The following is an 18,915-nucleotide window of genomic DNA, read 5'->3' as shown; positions in this document are numbered from 1 at the left end:
TTTGGCCCAAGGTGACACTAATGCCACATTTCCACTGCATGGTACAGCGCAGCTCTTCCTTCACTCTAACGCACTTTTTTGGCTTTCCATTATCAAAATTTGTGTATGGTAGCTTTTTGGTACCACCTTGGTCGAGGTTCCAAGCGAGCTGAGCCGATGCTAGAAGGTGGAGTTAAAACATGTCACTAGTGCAACACTAGGCCATTCTGCACCAAACAGTCATTTTTAAATAGCGAAGTAATTTTTTTATTCGTTAACCATAGATTGAAAAAAAATAAAAATAAATGGCAGCCCGCAGAACTACGACGTACACTATGTCGTTCAATTGAGTACAGACGGTGTCGCCGATTAAAGTCTTGATGGCCAATTGAAGTTTCATGAATTTTCTTTATTTTCTGAGCCTACTAGATGGCACTCTGAATTATCATTCTTTGAGCATTTTTCTTTAAACACAGAGCGGCATCTAGTGGGGTCACCAAATACAACTAATGGTTCATTTGGACATCACTACCGTAGATGAAAGGATCCAGCCAACTGTCGCATTGAAGATTATGTCACAGCTATAGTGATCAGCTGAGAATTGCGCATGCACTGAGGGGGTTTTTATCTACAGTGGAAAACGAAATAGAGAAAAGCACCTGGTACCAAAACCGAACCATGCGGTGGAAATGAGACATTAAATACTAAGTGTTAGTATACCAATAAATCATTCCTACAAATATTCTTTGCAACCTAGATGCGGTAGGAATATACTGAACAAGTGTTGAAATATCCGCCACCATTAATCACCCGCTCGGCAAATGCTGTTTGGCAATAAAATTAGAAAAAAACCATACACCAGCTCTGTAACGCTGTACTACTCTAAAGTTAACATGCTGATGTTTAGAAGTTGATGTTTACCATGTTCACTGTCTTAGTTTAGCATGTTAGCATGCTATCACAAATGAAAAGCTGTAAGTTTGTTTAGTTGGTTTTGCAGGTATTTTGTCACAAACCAAAGTAGTGAAACAAAATTCTATTTTGACCTGATGCTGGCGCTAGAGGACAAGCCAGGGGATCACCAAAGTCACTAGGATACATTATCTGGACTATAAAATGTCTTTACCAAATATAATGGCAAACTATCCAATAGTTGTCGAGACATTTCATTCTGAACGAAAATGCCAAACAGCTCGTGAAGCCAGATGAAAAGTCAAGATTACCAAGAACTTTAGGATTAATCCTGTGGGGGTCACAAATGTCTGTACAAAATGTTACGGTAATCTGTCATTTTAATATATTTTAGTGTGGACCAGGTGGCCAACCGACTGACATTGTCATTCCTGCCCTGCCACTAGCATGGCAAAAATCACTGCAATAATCGAATTTTCTTTTTTAAAGTAGGGAGTGCAGGAAGAGATCAAAATCTCCAAAATCTTCCTCTGATGGAATGTTGACATGGTCTTTTAAATGAAAAAGTGAATCTCTTTGTCTATACAGGGTAACCAGGACACACCGGCACCCCCGGACCCATCCATGGCCCAGGCTTACCCATCAGCCCAGTTTGCCCCCCCTCCCCAGAACGGCATTCCAGCTGAGTTCACAGCTTCACACCCCCATCCACATCCACACTCCCACCCACATCCACACCAGCACCCAGCAGCACCACAGGACTACGCTGGGGTCCAGGCCTCCGTCAGTGAGCATCCACTCAACATGTACCAGTCCTCACAGAGCCACAGCGAGCAGAGCGGGTCAGACTCTCTCAGTCAGACGGTCACCGGCACAGCCACAGTAAGGCATCATAGAAAAAGCTAGTGTTTAAGTTGTTGATAGCTTGGATTTCAGAATTTAATGTTTTTAATTATTAATAATTTAAAACAATTCAATCCTGTCCTATATACATGTTGTAACTTGGTTATTTAACACATGCAGCAGATACATATAAAACTGAGACATTGTGGTTTTGGAGCAGTTTGTAAAATGTTTAGTCTTTATTTTCTTTGTAGTTTTGCATACCCAGCTACGTTAAAAATTAAATAAGATTATTGACCTGTACACTGTCTTTAAAATAAAATAGAAAGCAAAAGGCAGTTCCTAGAATAAGGTTACACAAATAATGTCCAAACTTAGAGGAACACTTACCTCCCCACCCAATCACAGGTCATCGTATAGAAGCCAAACACAAGGCCGGAAAAAAGGGAGGGAAGGCTGGTTGTAGTGGTAGTTACTGGCTGCAGTGACTACATGCAGTGACTCAGAAGTCCTGTCCTCATAGAATGGTTGCCAGCTCAAAAACATCTACAGTACTTAACATTATAAGTGCAGTATTGTTAACTTGCTGTTGCTGAAGATGCAGAGATGCAGTTTGACAAGATTTGTTTTCAAGATTGCTCCAACCATGTAACTACTATTCAAACCACAATGTCAACGTTTTACATATTTACTTCATGAGTTGCCAACATTTAACAAGAAACAAATGATTTAAGTCATTTCAATCAGGAGAGACTTCTTTGCAATTATGAACATATTTATTGTACATACAACATGTAAATGTACGAGTCTCTGGAGATTGGACTCCATCGAACCCAAATATCCTAAAGGGTTTAAGGAACCCAAACAAATCCCCTGATGGAGTCCAGACACTGGTGGTGGAGAATAAATAGAGGGACCATCAACAGCCAAGCCGAGATGCAACCCAGGTCCGAGGGCGTGACCACCGGTGGCAGAAGGGAGGAGGCGGGACGCACTCTATTTCCTGAAACGACAACTGCCAACCGTGGAAGAGAGAGCAGATTTAAAGCAGGGTATCAAGCTGTGATAGGCTCGTCGACAAATGGTCGACCCTGATTGGTTTAACTAACAACAACACAGCTGTTCTGATTACTACTGACCAGTGACGTACCGTGAAACAGCTTATCATTATGAGTGATGGAAAAGTGAATGAAGTCTTCCTTTAAGAATTTACGCTGAGCTTCATTAAGTGTGGTTAATATTCTATACATCATGTAATAGCAGTAGTGAAAGTGTGAGACTTGTAGTTGTCAGTGTCATTATTGATACTACTACTAATACTACTACTTGGAGTCTGCAGCTACACATATTCCTATCCTCCAGATAGGGGCTTAAAGGTTTGGTTGAGGTCTTCCAGTCTTTATGTTAAACTAGGGTAAACATCCCCACACCTACAGTATCTCGGTACTGGATACAGCGATGAAACTGATATCAGGCTTCTCATCTATCTTTGGGTTTGGTAAGCACATTTTCCCAAATGTCAGGGTGTTTCTATGGGAAGCTTGGAGAAGTGTGGTTCTTACATATAGACTGCATACTTATTTACTTATAACTTAATATAATAATAGTGGTTTGCAAGGCAAGCAAACATGGGTAGAAGACTCTGGCCAGAAGGAATGGGAATGTTAAACTAGACCAAAACCTTCTTTGGTCTGTCTAGCGGCTGTTTAAATGTGCTATATAAATAAATGAACTTGAACTTGAACTTCAGGTATAAGGGTGTAATCATGGCCAAAGGGTTGACGCGATCGTTTAAAGATGCGTAAGTGAACACGGTGGTCTGACCTATCCAAAGTTTTTGCGGTGCTTATAATATGTGCTGTGTTGCTTTGCTAGCGTCTTTGATAAATCTAACGAATAGGTTTGAGTATTGTTTGAGTTTTTTCAATACCGGTGCTAAAATTATACTTTTTAAACGGTGCCGGTGCCAAAACGGTGACTGAACCGATACTTATAAAATAAGTAAAAGAATAGCACAAAATGACAGTTGGCGACATACGTTAAAGAATGGCTTGTTCATTGCTAAGGCCATATGGTCAAATTTAAATGATTTATTTATTATTTGTGGCTCAGAGGTAGAGTGGTCGCCCTTAACAACGAGATTGGCAGTTTGATCTCAGGCTCCTCCGGCCACAGGTCAAAGTGTCCCCGACACTCAACCCCAAGTTGCTCCCCAGATGCTGTATGTATAGCTGCCCACTGCTCCTAATACTTAGGATGGGTGAAATGCAGTAATTAAATTTCACAACTGTACTGTGTACGTGACGAATAAAGTTTCGTTTTTATAACTTATAACAATAACTTATTTTACAAGTCAATTGCTATTAAACGACAAAAAGAAAAACCACTAGACTGCAAAAGCGTATTTACAACTTTGAATGCGCCATGAGCTTACGAGATGCAGTTGAACGCACCATTAAGTCACGTCTGTGTTCTTTCTCTGACTTCTCCGACTCCGACCGTGGCCATGGTGTCTCAAAGTGTAGCTAGTCTCGTCTGTATTTTTAGCTGCAGACTGTTGCACGTCCCGGTGTTGGAAATCTTTTCCAGTGAAATACAGCCACACATTAGACCGTTTAGCTGTCAGCATTTTAACTGTGTTTAAGCCAGCTACTAGCTAACGGTAGGCTAACATTACCTGCTACCAAGTGTAATGTTAACTAGCGTCACGTGCAGTGATGCTTCTGTTGCTTCTAAAGTCCGTTTCGGAGCATCAGAGAACAGCGCAGGCATTTAAGTGGCACCAAAATGAGGCAGCGAAATCCTCGTTACTATTCGGAAGCACCAGTTTCGGTACTCAACCCTAGTTACAAACAGCGACATCTCACCGCCGGTCGGACTAACTGCTAGTTTTGTTAGTGTAATTTTCTTTAGTCTGTGGTGCAAAAGGTAAAGTAGGTCTCCAACATAATGTTAGTGAAAGTGGTGACATATGAACACATCAAACATGCATTTTAGATGAATGAGATGAGAGTATATCCAATTGTTTTTGCTGTGCACCGTTAAATTGTACGGCAGTAGTTTTCTACCCGGAAGTTTCTGTCAACAAACATTGTGATTGTGTGGTCTATACGGGGGGATGTTTGCTTGAATGTCAAGCGTCTCAGGCTTTTATAGACAGTACAGTAGCTGCTGTTATGTCATGTTTTGTAATGGTTTACAGTTTACAGTTTATCTTACTCACTTTTGAAGATATACAAACCTGAAATATGTCCCATTTCAAATCAGTACTTATGCCAATATAACCAGTTACAGGGCAGATCAACCTGTACATTCAGGTGATGGTGAGCTCCACTCCGAGGCATTAACTATCCCCTCCATTGTGTTTCTGTTTAGCTGTATAGTACGACTATAACAGACCTTACAGGGTTATTTTCTGAGTGTCATCTGATTATCACACCAGCACTCCAGCTCTCTAAAGACTATTGCCAGTGATCTCTAGAGGCCATTTTTGAGTCACCGTTTTAATAGAATTCATATGATTTATAATGCCACAGTTGCGAGTACAGCGGTGCAGGCGACAAAACTCCTGCTTGTCATTTGATCTCTGGATTTATAACTTAGTTCGTTTTCATAAATATTTATTACACCATGGCCTTAAGTGTCATAAAAATGGCTAATATTTTGCATAGTAATAATGTGTTTCCTTTGCACTGCAAAAAATTGCTTAGTTTTCTTTTTCTTTCTCGGCTGGACTTTTAAACTTAATTCACACAGTAAACATTTATCTGAATCAAAGATTAACTTCCACTGACGAATGCATGGCTGGCCCTGATTAAAGTAGAGTAATTCCAAAAATACTTTACAGCTGTCTGTTTAAGTCAATATAGAGCAAACGGCAATCTGATAAGACTTCCTCCTACAAAAAAAATATTGTAGATATTTAAACACGTCTGCAGTGAGACATAGATGAAAAGAACACATGCTTAAGTATAACCACATGCTATAACAAAATCAACAACACAATTACTGTATAGGTCCAAACACCTATGCCAACCTGTACACAGGTAAAACTAGTTAATTAGCAGTATTTAACACAGATCTTTTGAAATAGTAGGGACAGAATGAACTGAACCTTACTCACCTTCATTTCAGCTCAGTCAGGGAACTATAACCTATATCAAACTGTGACAAGATTAACATTCTCAAAAGATTCAAAGGATAATTCTGGTTTTACGTTTTACGACTTAAGAAACACAAGATCGTGCAGGCTTTAAACAAAACCTCCAGATTATAGTCAAATTTATTGGAAGAGAAACAAAGGCTAAAGATGTAATCTAAGGGTGGATAGGTTTGGTTTCAGAAGGGGTGGGGACACAATGGAGTAAAAAATAAATAAATGAATATAAAATTGAATCTGTATTTCTTGTTACACTTAAATCAAACCAGCATTTAAGAAATAATGACATGGTTTTAGTGTTTTTCATAATATGTTCTACATAAAAAATAGAAATTCTATAAGCTCTGCTGTATTGTTAGTGGTTACCCTACTTACAATCATGTTTATTTAACTTAATAGAGACATTTTTAGGACCTACGTCCCTTATTGCCTGGTTTGCAATCATTGCTAGCGATGTCGAAATTAAGCTTCATGAATTAGTTATATTTGTTGACCCCACTAGATGGTGCTCTTGGTTTAAAGAAAAATTATTCAATGTGCTTTCAACCCTTTGTCGAACAGAGAGCGCCATCTAGTGGGCTCAGAAAATAAAGAAAAAAGCTTCATGAAGTTTCATGAAGCTTCAGTTGGACATCACTATTCGCCACACAGCTCATTGCTGACAAATCGACAGCAGGAGTACAATGTTTGGAAAGATTTTAGTAAGACGATCAATGTGAAAGTTTAAATGTGAGGGAGACAAAAAAAAGTGAGACATCCCCATCCCCTTGCACAGTAGAAAAGACACCCTTATTTTATCTGCAAATGAAGTGGTGAAATTCTGGATGAACACTCGGTTTGTTTACGACACGAGTTTCTTCCATGTCACCATGTTTCCAGATCTTAACACTTACATCATAATTGATACAAATGATGGAACTACAAAAACAAGACTCAAGTTGTAATTAACCGGAATAATCCTGATGATCTGATTTTGTAATGCACAGTCAGAATCCGAAATTGCACTTTGTCAAATATGCACAAACCAGCCAACACACAGTAAAACCAGGGACAGATACCGGCTTTTCCCAGTATGTTATCAAGCCGTGTCAATCATGACATTAAGACCATTGGTCAGTCAAGGTTCCATCACTGTGTCCAAAAAGCAGGATGACTCAGACACCCTGTCTTGATTTGATGCCATGGTAGAAAAGAAATCACACAAATTACAACAGATAACTTCCCAGGATTAGGAGAAGACCTGACTCCACCTGATAGCACCACCGCCCCATTGTTGAGCACTGTGTAACAGTTTACAGGTAGTAATCAGTCAGTGACAATGACTCGCAAAGCTCTTTTTTCATCTTTCAAAATGTTTATAATCTGCTTTATCTGAAATGCAGTTTTTGTTTATGTTCTGGAAGCTGAGAATGTTGTGTGAGGATTTCTTTGACACAACCCCGAGGCTATTTTACCAGAGGAAAGAGTGAGGCGGCATACTGTACATCTGGAAGTCTCATCAGTTCTCCCTCAGTCAGTCTGTCTGCTGCACTCCTTCCCCCACATCATCAAACGTCCCTCTCACTGCTTTATTTCTCTGTTCTTTTCCTCATTCTTTCAGCCACATCTACTCTGTGTGTCTCTCTGTGTCTGGGACTCTGTGTTTCTCTTCCTCCTGCATGCTTCAGCTGTTTGCCCCAGCAGTGAATTCCTTCCCCAAATGATCATGAAAGCAAGATACTGAGAACTTTGGTGATCTTATGTACAACATATTTATTTGTGTCTACATGGGACACTTTCCAATATATTATATGCTTATGCCACATTACAGGACAGAGTCATCGCAATAAGGAGAAAAGCTTAATAGCAGGATTAAACATAAGGCTGAACAACATGACCAATATATCTATTTGCAATTGTTCCTTTGAAATAAACACCAGACCTGAGTAGCATAAAATGATTGGTACACTTAAAATACTTAATAAGTATTATCATTTTTTATAATCATGACATTCAAAATTGGCCTAATACTTGTATTAGTATCTGACTGATGACTCCTGTTAATATAGATGTAGATGACAGCTCTTTACTTGCTGCAGGAGTTAGCGTTAGCTCCACAGACTGAAGCCCCAAATACCCATTCCTAAAGGTCCTTATTCAGAGCTTTTAAGGTGATGAGCTTCAAAGTAACTGGCAGACTCTGACAATTGTGTGATAATTGTACTTTACTTTATCTCAATCTGCTAAAACAGTAAAATGCTGCTTATGCAATAATCTTAAAATATCATATACAGCATTATATCGCAGGGATCATTCTTTTGCAGAACCAATACTTGATACCTTAGGTATATTACTCGACAACTAACAAAAATAACGTGATCCAACTCTAAAAGGTTTATCTATCTAAGTCTTTTTGTAAAACAAGATGCCATATGTTTTCAAACCTCAGAATGATAGTGTTATGTTCTTCCTAGGCAAAACTATGGTGGCCCTAAGAGCTCAACACCCAAATACATTTTTAACACATGCACAGAATTTTGCACTGCAATATATATATATATATATATATATATATATATATATATATATATATGCTATAATATCTGAATCATGCCATCACAATGTTAAAATAAACCAAAAGCCATAACTAAATGCTCATGTGAATCATCTTATAATTAAATTGACCTCATCACTACAAAATACACAAAGCAAAAATAATAATGGATACAAAAATTCTAACAATATGTGTAATTAGCTGGTAGGGTGATAGTGACCAGCCGCGACAGTGACTTATGTATTGTTTTCACATTGTGAGTCTGTGTCATCATGGCAAATGTGTTCCTGGAGATATCTACTGTAGTGAGAACTGCCACAGAGGCAGATTTAAGTTAAGTGTTAAGTGTTTATATTTCTGTGTCCGTCTGTCTGCAGCCAGATTTTGTCACCACAGTAGCGTTGCAACTGTGAAAGATGCAGTCATGAAACTTTTACAGGTGTGTAGTTGAGATCAAAATAAAGGCAGACTTCAAAAATGGGTGTGGTCCAAACAAGGGCACTGGAAGTAGGGGGTTAGGATGTAGGAAAGTGGCCTTGCCCCCCCCCCGCCCCCTCCCCCACACTCTACACCCCTGGCTCGATAACCGTGCAAGATGCAGTCATGAAACTTTACAGGCATGTAGTTGATCTCTTATTAGTGGAATCATATTGTAATAATATTATCATATTTGGTTAATTTCCTAATTTCTGGCAAAAGACAAAATATAAAAAAATATTCTCTGGGTTGTTCGCATTTCTTTAAACCAATCACAATCGTCTTGGACGGCGCTAAGCTCCGGACGAAGCGACGGTGGCTCTGCAGAATAGTCTCGGGAAGGAACTTGTTTTGGTGGAACATTTGCAACCTGCAAAAGAAAACGCCACAGACAATATTTAATGAAATGTATTAACTTTATTAACTGTTCATACAATACAGTAACGTGAGCTATGTAAATTAGCTGATACATGGTTAAACCTCATTAGCTCTTACCAGTGTATCTCCGTGTGTACTTCGTCCACAGCAATCCCACCGATCGTTCCCAAAACGTCCCAGTTAGATGGTAAATGCCGTAAACATGTTCTTTGTAAATCTTTACAATGACTCCCTTGAAAGAACCCATCAGGCCTGCCTTATTGCACGATCCAAAGTTAGTTTAGAACATGCCATTTTCAGCTTGTTGCTTTTTCCCAAGGCAAAAGGATTTTGAGAATGGCAACACAGACAGAGCAAAAGCGGAGGGACATCTGGTGCCTGAGCCACACGCCGGATGTCAGGCAATTATCTTGGAAATGTACTTCCATTGATCCAGACTACCATAACAGTGACTGTCACCGTTTTGGACATGAATGTCATAGTTTATAAAAAAACATTCAGAAATTTGTATAGTGTGCTGTAGATATGCATGAATGTGGTGGTTGGTTTTGAATGAGACTCGCTGTTTTTAAAAATGTTGCCGACCGAGCACATTTTGTTGTCAAAGTAATGAAAAAAATAGAATACCCCTGTGCTTGCAGCATTACAAGTGTCTATAAAAAGTGAACTTAATATCGGGAAAAAGCTTACGACAAATTGTAAAAACCTGTTAATGGATGGACTTCTTTGCATAATGTTTTGGGGGTGGGGGTAAAGGGGGGGGGGTGTGTTTTTGTTTTTTTGGTTTGTGGTTGTTTGTGTTTTTTGTTTGTTTGTATGAAAGCTTTTTTTTTTTTGGTGGGGGGTGTTTATAGAGCAACGTCAACCTCCTCTCCCCTCAATGTGAGCCCCACAAGCGGTAGGAGAGAGAGAAACTGGAGTTTTACAAATTTGCAATCAAACCCACATTACTGATGTATATTTCATAGTGCAATATACATTTCCATCTAGACATACTGTATAGCCAATATTCAGAAACAAAAGGGAAAATTGATGGATGAGCCCATCTGAGTTATCTGGCTTTAAAGGTGCAATATGTAATACTGACAGCTTTAAAGTAGTTACTGCAGTCCAAATTCAAAATACTGGAGAGAGTCGTCTCCCCCGCCCCCTCCTCCCCAGACTGAGACAGATTGAGACCGCAGCATCCAACAATATTGCTAGATGCTAGTCTCACATAGTCAGACATTACACCACAGCACAGCGGAGCAGCTAACGTTAGATGCTGGCTATATTGACAGCCATAAAAGCCCCTGGTCACGCGGAGCTCTGTACCCGACTGACAGACACACTTTCTCGGCTTAAAATTACAGTAGGAACCGCCAGAAACACCCCTACCTTGCCGTCCTCTCCACCCGACTGACAGACACACTGTCTTGGCTTAAAATTACGGTTACATAAATCCGTAAAGGTGGTTGTAAACAGCTGTGGCCCGCTTGCCTGGTCCTCTGGTAACGTTAGCAGTTATCGCGTGTTAGCATGGCGGCGTTAGCCAGGACCAGTCGGGATCACTTCACTGGCTCAATTGTTTTTGTGAGTAACAAACTTGAGTACGCTACATAATTCAATGTGATTACACTAATGTTGAAATGACATAAAATGCCCGTCCCTAGTAGCCATGATAAATTAGCCTGAAGCTAATCCTTACCTGTTCAGGAGGAAATTAGCCAACTTGGCGTCCTTTTGGGCTCTAAGCTGTCCATCTTTCAATTCCCCGGCATGGGGTTACAGATATTTATGGTCACCAGTAGACATATCTTTTCATTGAGCATATTTAACAGGTCGAGGCTTTCAGTTACCCAATGAAATATCTCCACAACTACTGTATGGATTAGCACAATATTCATGTTCCCTAGAAGATGAATGCTAATGACCTTGGTGATCCCCTGACTTTTGTCTAGCACCTCCAACCGGTCCAAATTTGCAAAAAATAAATATAAATAGCAAATGTTAGCAGGGTAATGCTAAAATATATTGGTGATCATGGTAAACATTTCCTCTTAAACATCACCCTCTGCCTCACCAAGATGCCAGCATTGTTGCAGGTGTCTAGTTTTGTTCGACACAGATATCTAGACACAATTTAATGGGCAGATTACCATAAAATTTACTGAAAACATTCATGCTACTAATGGGATGAATCATTTTTTTGAAAAAAAAAAATTGTAAGGGGGTAATTTTTTTCTTTTTTTGCTTTTTGATTGTTGAAAATATTTTTTTAATGTGTTTGACAAGAAAATCTTGTCACAAAAAAAAATCTCACAGATCCATCCGTTTTTCTAGAGGTTGGTATGTTGTGTGGTCTATGCTAATATACTTACATAGCACGTAGAGACGGCCAGTTGAAGCTTCATGAAGCATTTTATTTATTTTTGTAGCCCACTAGATGGCGCTCTCTGTTCAACAAAAGCTTGAAAGCACACAAAGTTATCATTCCATAAAGGTGCCCTGCCATACAAAACCGTTTTTACTTGCATTTTGTGAAATATGTTAGGTCCATATGTGTTTGTGTTATGTTGTGAATGTGAAAATGAACTGCAACCTCCTTTGTCAGCTCTAGCCACTGAAAAGAAATAAGCATAGAAATCAGGCCAATTACAAAAGCTGGTCAGTCTGACATCATATTGCCTGTGCTCATTACTATTCATTAGCTCGCCCAGTTGCGCTGGGTAAAGGATTCTGACAGCCAGGCTCTCATTGGCTAGCTGTTAGCCAATCAGTTTCAAACAGCTTAGCTTGTTGAATATTAATGGGAACTGGCAGAAATTGAGCTGGGTCTTCCTGTAGGCTTTCTATACCACGCTAGAATGGCTTGAGATAAGGTAACCAAGGCATTTTTTCCACAAAAAATGTTAGCGTCCATGGTAGAACTTCAGACATTACCACAAAGTAATGAAATACGTGTGGCAGGGCACCTTTAATCTTTAAACCAAGAGCGCCATCTAGTGGCATCAACAAAAACATCTAATGGTTCATGGAGCTTCATTTGGACATCACTAGTAGCATGTAAAGAACATTGCAGCCTCTTAAAGCTCTAGCGAGGTTTTTGACTCAGGGTTGTGGTTTTTATTTCGGTTTTTCTTCCTTTTTCAGATACCATTTGTTTTTTTAACAGGCTGACTTTTCACTACATTGTTACTCCAGGTTACATTTCATTGTCTCTTATCTGAGAACCTGATGTTAGAAATCATCTCTGTTTGATATCTCCAATATGTCTCAGACCACGCTATATTCAGCCTGGCCTGGCCTCACATATCAGTTTCTGATGCCAAAAGGGATGAGATGAGATGCTTTGTCTCACTCTGTTTGTTTAATTTTTTTCACTGCGAGTGTAGGCGGATGTCGCCACCAAAGAGGAGCACTGCACAGATGGCAATCGCTTCTGTGTGTGTGTGTGTGTGTGTGTGTGTGTGTGTACACTCCTTTACATATGTGCCGGTATATACCTATGCGTTGCATGGAAGACTTGCAGTCTGCTGGCCTTATGCTGCTTATTTTTAAGCTCACACACACATACACGCTGCATTTTAGGCCAGTTTTGGATGTTTTGTATTGGATTGCATTATAGCCTAACCTTATCTTGTATGTTATCCTCCCCTGTCTCTATATGGGTGTATTAATTGAGGAAAACTTGTTCATAAATAGATTAGCTCTAATGCCAGCAAAAAGACACACCAACAGCTCTTGTGACACTCAGACATACACGCTTGCAGTTTAACAGGAGACTGTGAAGTCCTCTCCTGTTTAACAGCCATTGATCTCACTCACACTGTGAGCTAAAGGACAAACACTGACTGCTGCTGGTACTCTTTATATACGTGCATGAGCATCTATTATGTCTGTGTGTTTGCATATTTAACTCTTTCCAGTTCAAACTTGATTTTGTCTCCATCCATCCTTTATCATCCACTTATCCGGGGCCGTGTTGCGGGGGCAGCAGGCTAAGCAAGGTATTCCTCCTGGGGAACCCTAAGGTGTTCCCAGGCTAGACGAGATATATAATCTCTCCAACATGATCTGGGTCTACCCCTGAGTCTCTTCAAAGTTGGACATTCATCAAAAACCACCTCAACTAACCCCTTTTTGACACAAAGGAGCAGTGGCTCTACTCCTCACCCTATCTCTAAGCCCAGCCGCCCTACGGAGGAAACTCATTCGGTTATATCTGCAATGTCATTCTTTCGGTCATTACCCAAAGCTCATGACCATAGGTGAGGGTTGGTACGTAGATGGACTGGTAAGTCGAGAGCTTTGCCTTCTGGCTCAGCTCACTCTTCACCGTAACGGTCCGGTACTACATCGGCATCCCTGTTGACCGCATCCATCTCACGCTCCATTTTACCCTCGCTCGTGAATAAGATACTTGGTAGAGCAGGCGCATATATATATATATATATATATATATATATATATATATATATATATATATATATATAGGTTTACTCCTCGGCAGGTTCGACTCTGACCTGCGGCCCTTTGCTGCATGTCATCCCCCTTGTCTTTACCCTTTCATGTCTTCATCTGTCCTGTGGAATTAAAGGCCTAAAAATGCCCTGCTGCCGAGGAGTAAACCAAAAATATATATATATATATATATATATATATATATATATATATATATAGGTTTACTACTCGGCAGGTCGACTCTGACCTCGGGCCCTTTGCTGCATGTCATCCCCCTTATCTTTACCTTTTCATGTCTTCATCTGTCCTTGTGGAATAAAGTTCTAAAACCCAAAAAATGCACCAAAAAAAAAAAAAAAAAAAAACCTTTATACCTTCTTTACTTTTTTAATTCATGGGCTCTGAGGATCCGTAGCCTAAGGACTGTTACTGTGTTCTCACAATAATATGAGTTATTAATGTGAGAACTAATCTGACTTTCAGAGACCAAGTAAAAAAGGCAAAAGGACAATGATGAAAAAAAAAAGCATTACTTTTTAAGTTATAAGTTTGATAACACATGACAAAAATGAATAAATCCTAATATAACATAATAAACTAAGTGTCTGTCTGTCTCAGCTAGTAAAAATGCATTCCTTTCTGATTACAACAACTGAGAGTAATATCTGGATTTTTGTTGTCTGTGGGTAGGTGTGCTCATTATGTGGAAATCTTTAGAACAATGTTATACTGTGTGCCATTGTTAAAGTATGCTGCATCATCCAGTGCAGTTTGGGCAAATTTTTATTGTGTGATTAGCCGAAAATGAGGGAGACATCTGATAGCTCCCTGTTAAAAAAAAAATGCATTTGTGAATCGATCAATGTCTCAAAAATCTACACATGAACGCAGACTAGTTCACACAGTCTATATACATGACCTTCCACTTCTGGGATTGCTCCGTTGCCGCCGGCCATTCCGCCGTATGTCCTTCTTTTCTGCCAGATGTCCGTTACCTACCGCTTCCTTTGTGTTGGATTTTTAAACACTGGTGGATTCATGAGGACTATGGTTAACTGCTCTTCAGGTCTCTGCAGGGTAAATCCAGACAGCTAGCTAGACTAACTGTCCAATCAGAGTTTTCTTGTTGCACCGCTAAAACAATTTTTTAAAGTATACGTTTCACCAAAACAAGTTCCTTCTAGAGGCTATTTTGCAGCGGCACCAGGGCTCCGTGCGGCGCTTAGTGCCGGCCATGCTGATTGTGATTGGTTTCTTAGAAATGCCAATAAACCAGAGCAGTTTATCTCCCATCCCGGAATGCTGTGTGTACTAGCCAGACCTTCCTCTACAGCGCTGTGGAGGAAGGTCTGGCAAAGCAAGACTACTACAAACTAGGGATGCACCCAATCCAGGATTTGGGTTCGGATTCGGACGAATATTGGCCTTTTTAAAGGGGTTCGGTTTCTGCCGAACCGAACCCAACTAGGCTACGTTAGCTAACGTTAGCTTTCTAATTTCACCCACCCAACATTCCTTCTGTAGTGGAATGGCTTCGAATGACGACCAGAAATGCTTGTCTTTTACTGTGAACATTTACTGTTCAATATGTTGCAGTTTTACACACAAGAAAGTGAACAACTTAAGCTTGACGGACATATTTTGCATCTAGCATCTCAGCTAAAAAAAAAGTCTTGCTGAGCTTTCTCTATATAAATACCGTGTATGTTCACTAACTAGTCTAAAAGAAGACACCTGCTTAGGCTTTCAGCTGAAATTCCAATCAGCAATAGGCACCAGATAGGCACCAGACTGAAATCTATCCTGTTTTGAATGTGTGGTTAACAGTTTTGACAGCAGTGTGTTAGCGTTTTAACAAAGTGCTGTAAATCTACAGTGTTGTGCACGTTGTGGTTACAGTCATGGGATAAGTGTGTAGAGTTTTGAAAACTGTGTTAAAGCAATGAGAAACGAACTGGAGTTTGGTCCACATGAACTGCTGCTGTGCAGACTTTAGTTAGAGTTTTGCACATGTGACTCCAGTTGTGCCCGCTATCATTTAGCAATCGAAAAAAACTGTAAATGTAAATTTCACAACACCTTCATCATCATACACTGGTTAGTGAAAAGTTGCCAAACAAAATTGTCACTCATCTGGCGATAGCGATGTGCTTTCCTACAATGCGAAAACAACGTTTGAATTCAACATTAAGTTGTTACATTTAACTATTTTAGAGGCTGTGGACGTTGTTTACTTCATTAATGCGTTTACTGTGTTGTGGGACTGAGGATGGGAGTAGGCTTCGGTATTCGGTTTCGGATTTGGCAGAAGCTTAACCAGTAGATTCGGTATTCGACCGAACCCCAAAAATCAGGATTCAGTGCATCCCTACTACAAACGTAACAAGACACAAGTATATCATATTTTGGCTAAAGTTTTCACCGAAGTTAGTTGCTTCTGCAGTAGCTTCACTTCCTGTGGAGTCAACAAGTGGAAATACGGACAGCGCCACTCTGCTGTTGCAACCCACTTTGTGGTCGGAGGGTGTATTATTCTTAAATCCTGAAATCCTGTCAACAGGATTCAAGCATTCTGCTTCCACCTACCGTCTACAGTTATCAAGTGCAGCCAACATTTAATCCCCCGCCTACCGTCACAACGGTACCGCTTTTAAGTGGCAGCAAGGGCGTCAAATGGAACCCATAACATCTGAACTATACATTTCTCAAAGTTGGGAACACACATCCGCATTTATGAGGAGGTTGTTGTTGTTGTGTGAGCTCAGATGCTTACTTATCAGCACAAGTTCATAACATTATTTGCATTCTTCACTAAACCGTCTGATTTTTACTTTACTGGTTAGGAAGATGATTTATATGAACAAATATTGTATACACCCGTTCCTAACAGCCACATTCAGACAAATTCTGTCATGATATTGTTATAAACAGATAATAAAACTTAAATACCAATGCCTTCTGACCAGTCGCCATTACTTTTGTGTCAGTTACATGAACAGCTGATCCCAGCACTGTGAGGGAGAACTGATCTAATTTGCCAGACTGCTGTAGAAGAAAGTCTTTCATTTTCCTCCAGCTCTGTCAGACCTTTAAGCTGTACTTTAGATCATAAAACTGATCAGATATTTGATAGAATGCAGGTGAAGTTGATCACAGGCAGCAAATGTCAATCTACACAATGGGACACATTCTCACTGACAGCAAGTTAAAAGAAAAAATAATGGAATCGGATGATTCTCTTGTCGCATTCACCACCTGTTATAGTGCTTTCCATTTACCTCGGAACTCAGAAGCCGGAGCTGGGAATGATGTCTCACTTGAGTTGAATGCCTTCCATTTACAAGTCGGATTTCCATTGTTTTCATTAGCTCTAGCCAAGTTAGCCATTGTTAGCAATGCCAGTTTATAACAACGCATTACGATGTTTTTTTGTGCATACAAACAGCGTGACAACATGTCCACTGATAGAATATGGACAGCGCTGTGTGTACAACTGATTTAGTGAGACACAAATAAGACAGAAGTGCTTATAACTGTAAGTTAGTACAGCTTTTACAACTGTTGATGCGCGGAGCAGCCATGTTGGATTTTTTAGCTTGGGGTACTCGGTGGTTGCCCGAGTTCCGAGCACAGAAATCCGACTTCCGAGTACAAATGGAACGCACTATACTAGATGACTGAAGTTCCATAAATATTTTAAATAATTACAGATTTAAAGAAAATCTACATATGATCTTGATGTCAAGCAACCGTAATAGTTTCATGTTACAGAATGTCAATGATCTTGTAAAATTGTATTCAGGAAGTACATCTTTCTTTTGTTTCAGTGTCCTTTATTCTGTTTTCCAGCAGACAGATGATGCAGCCCAGACGGACATTCAGCCACCAACACAGACCTTACCTGAAAGCACAGACAGCAAGGCCCAGCCCAAGAGACTTCATGTCTCAAACATCCCCTTCAGGTTTAGAGACCCAGACCTCAGGCAAATGTTCGGCGTAAGTACAATATCTGAGGTACATGAACTTTCTGAAGTTTGACACACGACAGGTTGATGTGTAGACATTTGGATCAGCAAAAACGAGAAGTAAAAATGGTTGGGTTTTAATTTTCTGTTGAATTGATGACAAGAAGAAAAATCAATCACTGAGATGTTTCTCTTTTGTTTGTCTCTACAGCAATTTGGCAAAATCTTAGACGTCGAAATCATCTTCAACGAGCGTGGTTCCAAGGTACATAGTGTTTCTGTTTTTTCTTTGCGTGTCTCTAAATTGTTTTTATTTTTTTTATTTGTTTTACTTTTGTAGTAACTGTTTCAGACTTGTCTAGTCCAGTAAAATCGATCAGCACACGGGTTTAAATTCTTGTTTGATGGAACTTTGCCCTAGAGCATTCTTGCTGACATCACCACCTCAGCTAGGCTCAGGTGATTACGTTTCAAGATAACTGTACAGCTCTTTATCACTGTAATGTATATTTTCATTCAAACCATAGTTGATATCGTACACCACACTTTATCTAGAAGGCCAGCTCCTGAGATAACCAACCAGCCTTCTCTGAAAACATTGGAACAAGTGTTCGAGTAGGCACAATGTTTTGATTTATAGACTATGAACTCTAAATGGTTGATTTCTTACCTGAAAAAAATCTAAATCTTGATTTGGGGACACAATACCATTTGCACTTGTACAGTAACCAGGATATTTGTCCTCCCAAAGTTTACTCAAGCCATGTCTCAAAGCTTTCTCCATTAACTGGCCAGAGCAAGAACACTTTAGGGCATCTGGACCATACATGGCTATATATGGATTTTGAACTGGGACTGCATACACAACAATGACTTTCATGAGTCCATGAGTACACAAGTACAGACAAGAACGATTAAAGAGAAAAGGCTAATATTTTAATTCTATAAAACCAGCTGCTAAGCTACAAGATATGTGTGGTCAATGATATACTTCATGATAAATCACATTAATGAGGAAATATATGATATTAATGAAAATGTTGTAGATTGATTTTCAGAGTTTTTTTCTCTATTTCATTAGCAAACCAAAGAGATATGGCTGATCAAAACTGGAATATTAAAATGCCTTCCTTCTTTTATACTGAGCTTGGCTATTGTCAATCAAAGATGAAGTGCCTTAAAGTCCTTAAGTTCATTTGAGATTCTTATTGCTGATGCCATGCAAT

The 18,915-nt window shown here is 39.7% G+C and overlaps 1 protein-coding gene across 13 annotated transcripts in view; it reads left to right on the top strand.

Annotated features, from left to right (window-relative positions):
- rbfox1 (RNA binding fox-1 homolog 1) overlaps positions 1 to 18,915 on the top strand; it is a 384,783-nt gene that overhangs the window by 321,928 nt on the left and 43,940 nt on the right. For 12 of the 13 annotated variants that reach the window (XM_039824786.1, XM_039824787.1, XM_039824791.1 and 9 more), the window contains 3 exons: positions 1,480 to 1,773; positions 17,574 to 17,720; positions 17,901 to 17,954. In XM_039824786.1, the coding sequence (XP_039680720.1) occupies positions 1,480 to 1,773; positions 17,574 to 17,720; positions 17,901 to 17,954 (495 nt within the window). The remainder of the gene's footprint in view (positions 1 to 1,479; positions 1,774 to 17,573; positions 17,721 to 17,900; positions 17,955 to 18,915) is intronic. The other variant, XM_039824784.1, reaches the window with a different exon arrangement.

Source organism: Perca fluviatilis, chromosome 15, assembly GCF_010015445.1.
Source record: "Perca fluviatilis chromosome 15, GENO_Pfluv_1.0, whole genome shotgun sequence".
Taxonomy (NCBI): Eukaryota; Metazoa; Chordata; class Actinopteri; order Perciformes; family Percidae; genus Perca; species Perca fluviatilis.
This window is presented reverse-complemented; position numbering and strand designations above follow the sequence as displayed.